The sequence below is a fragment of the Lacerta agilis genome, chromosome 5 (assembly GCF_009819535.1).
Source record: "Lacerta agilis isolate rLacAgi1 chromosome 5, rLacAgi1.pri, whole genome shotgun sequence".
Classification (NCBI taxonomy): Eukaryota; Metazoa; Chordata; class Lepidosauria; order Squamata; family Lacertidae; genus Lacerta; species Lacerta agilis.
In genome coordinates, this window is record NC_046316.1 from 57052520 (window position 1) to 57058106 (window position 5587).

Genomic DNA, 5587 nt, shown 5'->3' on the forward strand with positions numbered 1-5587 from the left:
CAAATGAAGACATTTAACTTAAGCATTGTATTTCAGTAGATATAGTTAAGCAGTGTATGTTTCTGTAAATCCATGGGTGTGCAATCAGTTATAAGGTATATATCTTGACACAAAAGCTGGGTCTTCCATCTTGCTGAAGTTAAGCAGCCCCTGGTTGCGTAACCACCTGAAAATAAAATGTGTGCCACCTTGGGTTCAATGATGGAAGAAAGGCAGAATATAAGAGAATAAATAAACAAAATCTGGGAAAATAAAGAGGCAATTCTAAGACTGATTCAGAGGTAATGGGCTGATTCACATGTATTGGGGAAACACGTGTTGAAATTCCTATATTCCAGAGGGTTGGACTAGATGACCCTCAGGGTCCCTTCCAACTATACAATTCTATGAGTCTATCGTGAGCTAGTGAATAAGCAGGTGTTCCAATGCTGTTTCTTCTTTTACCCTCCTGATTCCATTTTCCCCTTCTGTATCATGTCTATTAGACTAAGTCTATTTACAGGGACTGTCTTCTCTTTTAATACATGCACAGCACTTAGAAAATGCAGGTACTTTGTAAGTGAATAATAATAATTTTACATTGCAGGAAGCACAATATTAAAGCACATATAAAAGCCTCATGGCAATTCGATCATCTATGAAGTTGGCCTGAGAGAGTAGAGAAATGGAGGTCTCAGAAAAATGAATCCTTCCCAAAAATGTATTAAATTTGTCTCACTTGTACTTCATACTGTAAAGGTAACAAGTAGCACTGCAGAAATTACATAAGAAGCTGCTGAGTCAGATGCTAGCCCATCTAGGTCATTATCATCCAACCTACTATCTCCAAAATCCTCAGCAGAAACATGTCATTCTCAGCCCTGCTACCCAGTATTATTATTTTTTAAACTAGTGCTTCCCCCTTGATCCAATCTGCATCCTACTGTGCATTCACGGTCTACTCTTAGCACCATTGTGGGACTCCACGACGCAGGCATGTCCAGATATGGCAAATGATGATACTTCTGACCATGCCAACTGCCATCACAAATCCAATTGTGCAGGTAAGATTTCAGAAAGGCGATCCTGTCCCTCTGCTACAACAACAATGAATCCAAGAGCCCTGGGACTAACACCCTCGTTTGTTAGATCTTCCTTTCCGTACACAGTTTTAGCAAAAAAAAATACTTGTCTGTATGGATCCAAAGGAGCTCTGCGAATAAACACCCAACTACCAACCGCATCTCTGTCCTTCGGTTCGAGATATCCGAATCCTTGACAACGCCACAAAGTTGCCGGAATTCGGGCTGCAATCCTAACCCTGCTCGCCTGGGGGTGAAACCCACGGGATTCAACAGCACCTACCTCTGAGCCGACTCCGTCAGGACTGCAGCCTTAAGCTGGAAACACGAGCTTGCCTATGGCGTTTCCCCCTCTGGTTAACCACCCCGAATTCTCCGCGCCCCAATCCCTTAGATACACACAATCCCTTTCCCTGCTCGTATGGACTCCGCCTCCTCCGATCGTGCCCCAGGAGAGCCCGAAAAAGGAGAAGCGGCGGCGTCTTCAGAGGCGGGTGTCCGGGAACCCAGGCACCCACTCACCGTCCAGTGCTCGGGGACCGAACCGGGGGGGGGGGCGATGATGCCGGTGCGGCCACTTAGCCAGAGGGCGCCTCCCGCTCTTCCTGGGGCTATCGCGCCGTGCGGATTATTATTACGCCTGTTAGCTACCGCCACGCTCCTTTCCTGCTTCAGCCGCCGCGGCTCCTTCGGTTTCCTGACAGCTTGCTTCCGGTTCCGGCCCCTCGCCGGCTACCAGGAAGAGCTGCTGCGAAGCGGCTCTTCGCCCTACGGAGGGAACCAGTCTGGGAGCAGCCCTTGACGCTCTCGGCGCCATTTCGGCTATGGGCAAACAAAGTCCCGCTCCAGGCGACTCTACAGTCGCCCAGCAGGGGCGCTGTTCCCATCACGAAGCGGAACACAAACTGCAAGCAGGCTGGCGTGGGGGGAGGCAACCGACATTACCGTGAAGCTGCACCCTACCCTTCCCGCTTTATTGTCTGCCGACATAATAGCATCTCCCTCTTCCACTTCGCCACTGAATTATTATTATTATTATTACTAGTAGTAGTAGTATTTCCCCAGCCTACACACAAATACGCACACGCACAAAGAGCTAAAGGCTATTCCGCTGAGCAGTCCGCTGCAAGAGACTTGTGGCTTTTTCGTTTCAGGGTAACTCGACTAGCGTTAGATAGTACTGTACAGGCTCCAGCCCTAGGAAGATCCTCATTAGTACTAGGCAGGTAGGCTTCCTTCCGAGCCCTTGCCAGACTCCAGTGCCGCTCTGCACTTTCATAGTCCTGCATCGTAGATGAGGCACCTGCTCTCCTGAGGTGGTTGAGACGACAAGCGCCCAACGTCCTCGTGCCTGGGCTCCAGCCGTTATAGGAGTTTGATTCCAACAGCATCTGAAGAGCCTGGCGTTTCCTTCGCATCCCTGTTCTACACTGCAAAATTGTTTCCTGAGCCCAGTTTAAAAACCTGCAGGACTTGAGACTCCTTTAATAGCAAACAGATAAATCACTTCAATAGGGACCTTCTGCCCAACTGCATCCTTTTTCCGGATACAGTACATGATTCCATCTCCTATCCCCCACAACAGTCTGTTTGAGTACAGAACCCAAACCTATTATCTACACTACCCTTGCTTGAAGAGACATTCCTTCTGCCTACTTATGGGCCCCCAGCTGTGGAAAATAATCAGTCAAGTCATCTGGTCTAAACCCAACCCAAGCCTCACCCATATATTCAAAGCCAGTCCCAGCTTTTCAAGTGGCAGAGCCCTTCAGCAAGATTTATTCAGTGGGACTACCAACTTATGTGAACTAATTATTTGACAGGACACCATCTGTAGTAGTGTCTCCTCTTTGTCCCCTTGCTGCCCCTCCTTCCTGCTATATCTGGCCATTGCTTATATGTTTATGACATTGTGAGCCCTCTTGAGCGGGTTTTGCCCCCAAAAGGCAGCCAATTACTCACCCACCCAAGTGGGGAAGTAAGTGAGTGGCAATGACAGCAAGGAACACTGGAAGTAGGATCAGTGGTTATTTAGATTCTTTTTGCAGGACTTTTTTCAGGGGAAACTCACTGGAACTCCATTCCGACACCTCAGGTGGGCACCATTGCCATTCTAAGAGAATGAGGGAGGTGTTTGTGGTGAGTTCTGGCACCTCTTTTTCTAGAAAAATAGCACTGTATTTTCTTTATTTAACATTTTAATTCCATCATTCAGGCACAAAGACTCCCACAGTGCCTTACAGATCAATTAAAAAACACACCATAAGACAATTCCTGCCTTACCATTTAAAATGCATGATGCCAAAGGGGAAAAAACAAATTCAAGCACCATTTCGTAACAGTTACAAAGGTCATAAGGCTGTTCAAACTGAAACCAAAAGGAGCTGGTCTCTCGGAAGATCCAATGGAGTTGACCTGCTTCCCATTGCTCATTTTGCCGCAACTTGATAGAATGCCTACTGATAGATGACAAAAAAATAAAAACCTTGTAGATCATATAATATGATATGATATGCAGTGCAGACTGTTGGTCATTTAGCTATCCAATCTGGATTGCCAATTATTATTATTATTATTATTTTATTTATTGAATTGATATACGGTGCTATACCCGGATGTCTCAGGGTGGTTCACATATCAATATCTAATAGTACCCATTGTCATTCTAATATTGCTTGCCAATCAATATTCATTCACCAGCATTGCCCACATCACACCAGTCCTTCTATGAACTTGAACATCTATATATATTTGACAACTTCCCACCACCTGAGACTCCCAACCAGCTCCATATCTAAAATCCTCTCACGTGCAACACCACCTATCCCTCCCAATCATACCAGCCACAGTGTTGCATCACACAAGTTTCCTTTTTTCATAAAGGAATGGCCACCTCCACCACCCCATTTCACATTCTTCCCCATCAGCAGAAGTGTTGGCAGATCATGTATTCTCCACCCTCCTTAAAACTGCTGCTGGTGGTTTAAAATAAGGATGTCGATGCTAAGGCATCTAGTCCATCTTGGCTGTGAATCATAGCTGTCAACTTTTCCCTTTTTTAAAGGGAAATTCCCTTATTCCAAATAGAATTCATTGCAAGAAAAGGGAAAAGTTGACAGCTATGCTGTGAATCCTGGAAGACCTGGTCCTTTGCCTTGCAGGCCTTCTTCCAACTAGAATGGGAGGGTGAGGCCCACACTGACTCCAGCTGAAGAAGCTGAGGCTCCTGCACAGACCCTTGGGCGGGGGTGTTTGGAATTTGTTTTTGTTGCAGGGGGTTGTTGCTGTTGCTTTTTTGTATCCTTATTTTAGATATTGTTATTTATGCGGAAATTGTTCAGTTTGATTGTGTATTTTCTAATGATTTGTTGATTATGACTACTTTTGTTATGTTGTAGTTATGTATTTTTCATGTTGTAAGCCACCTTGAGCATGGCTTGAACTGCGGAAAGGCAGCATGCAATGAAAATTATGTAAAGGTAAAAAAGGTAAATGACCCCTGGACAGTTAAGTCCAGTCGTAGGCAACTATGGGGTGCGGCGCTCATCTCGCTTTAGGTCAAGGGAGCTGGCGTTTGTCCACAGACAGCTTTCCAGGTCATGTGGCCAGCATGACTAAACCGCTTCTGGTGCAACAGAACTTCCCTGCCTTAAGGAACTATTTACTAGGATGAAGTTGGTTCAGTATTTGCGTTCCTCCGAGTATTGCGTTCCTCCGAGGAGCACAAAGTGGTGTACATCTCCCTGCTTTATTCCTACAACAACTTTGTGAGGTAGAATGTGGCAATTAGTTTATGGAGCTTCACCGTTGAGCAGGGATCTGAACCTGCCCCAGCCTTCTCTGGCACTGTACTGGCATTGCAATATACACCAGTGAGTATAGGAGGAATGCCACAGGCTGCACTGGGGACTCTTCCCTTGTATATGACAGCCGAGTATTGACTACAATAGCCCAACAGTCCACGCCTGTCCATTATATTACATGTACTACAATATTAATATTAGCCCCGTTCATAACCAGTGAATGAGATGCTGCTAAAATACAGAGAACTTACGTGTTTTTAAGTAACAAGAGATCACAGCAAAGGGGCAATAATAAACCTTTTATTAAGGGTCAGGCAGGTAAATGTTAGGCAGAGCGGGAGCAATGCGGCTTCGGGGCAGCCCCACTTTTTATTTTCTTAGCCTGTGTTCGGAAGTGGGAGCGGGGAAAGTAACTGACAGCTTCCAGGTCGGTTTCCCGCCATCTCACCAAGAAGCAGACGGTCCCGTACTCCATCCAGAAGCCATTTACTAAAGCGCTCCGAAGAAAGCAGACCAATCCTAAGCTTGGGAGGCGGAGGCAGCTAAACGACCGTCCCGCCTCATTCCAGGCGGCCAATCGGGGCCCTCTCGCTTCCCCCAACATCTCGCGGCATTATCTGTGGGCGACGCTCAGTTCTCGAACTACAGCCCCCAGGAGCCTCTGCGCAAGCACCGCCTCAGCCAATCGACGCGCACAGCGAGGAGAAATTATCACCGCTGTGG

General features: G+C 46.6%; 1 protein-coding gene across 3 annotated transcripts in view; it reads right to left on the bottom strand.

The window, feature by feature from the left end:
• Positions 1 to 1771, bottom strand: part of UGGT1 (UDP-glucose glycoprotein glucosyltransferase 1) — a 39381-nt gene extending 37610 nt beyond the window's left edge. For 2 of the 3 annotated variants that reach the window (XM_033149963.1, XM_033149962.1), the window contains exon 1: positions 1168 to 1238. In XM_033149963.1, coding sequence (XP_033005854.1) covers positions 1168 to 1223 — 56 coding nt within the window. In that variant the 5' untranslated portion in view covers positions 1224 to 1238. Of the gene's footprint in view, positions 1 to 1167; positions 1239 to 1583 lie in introns of those variants that run through there. The other variant, XM_033149965.1, reaches the window with a different exon arrangement.
• Positions 1772 to 5587: the final 3816 nt, after the last annotated feature.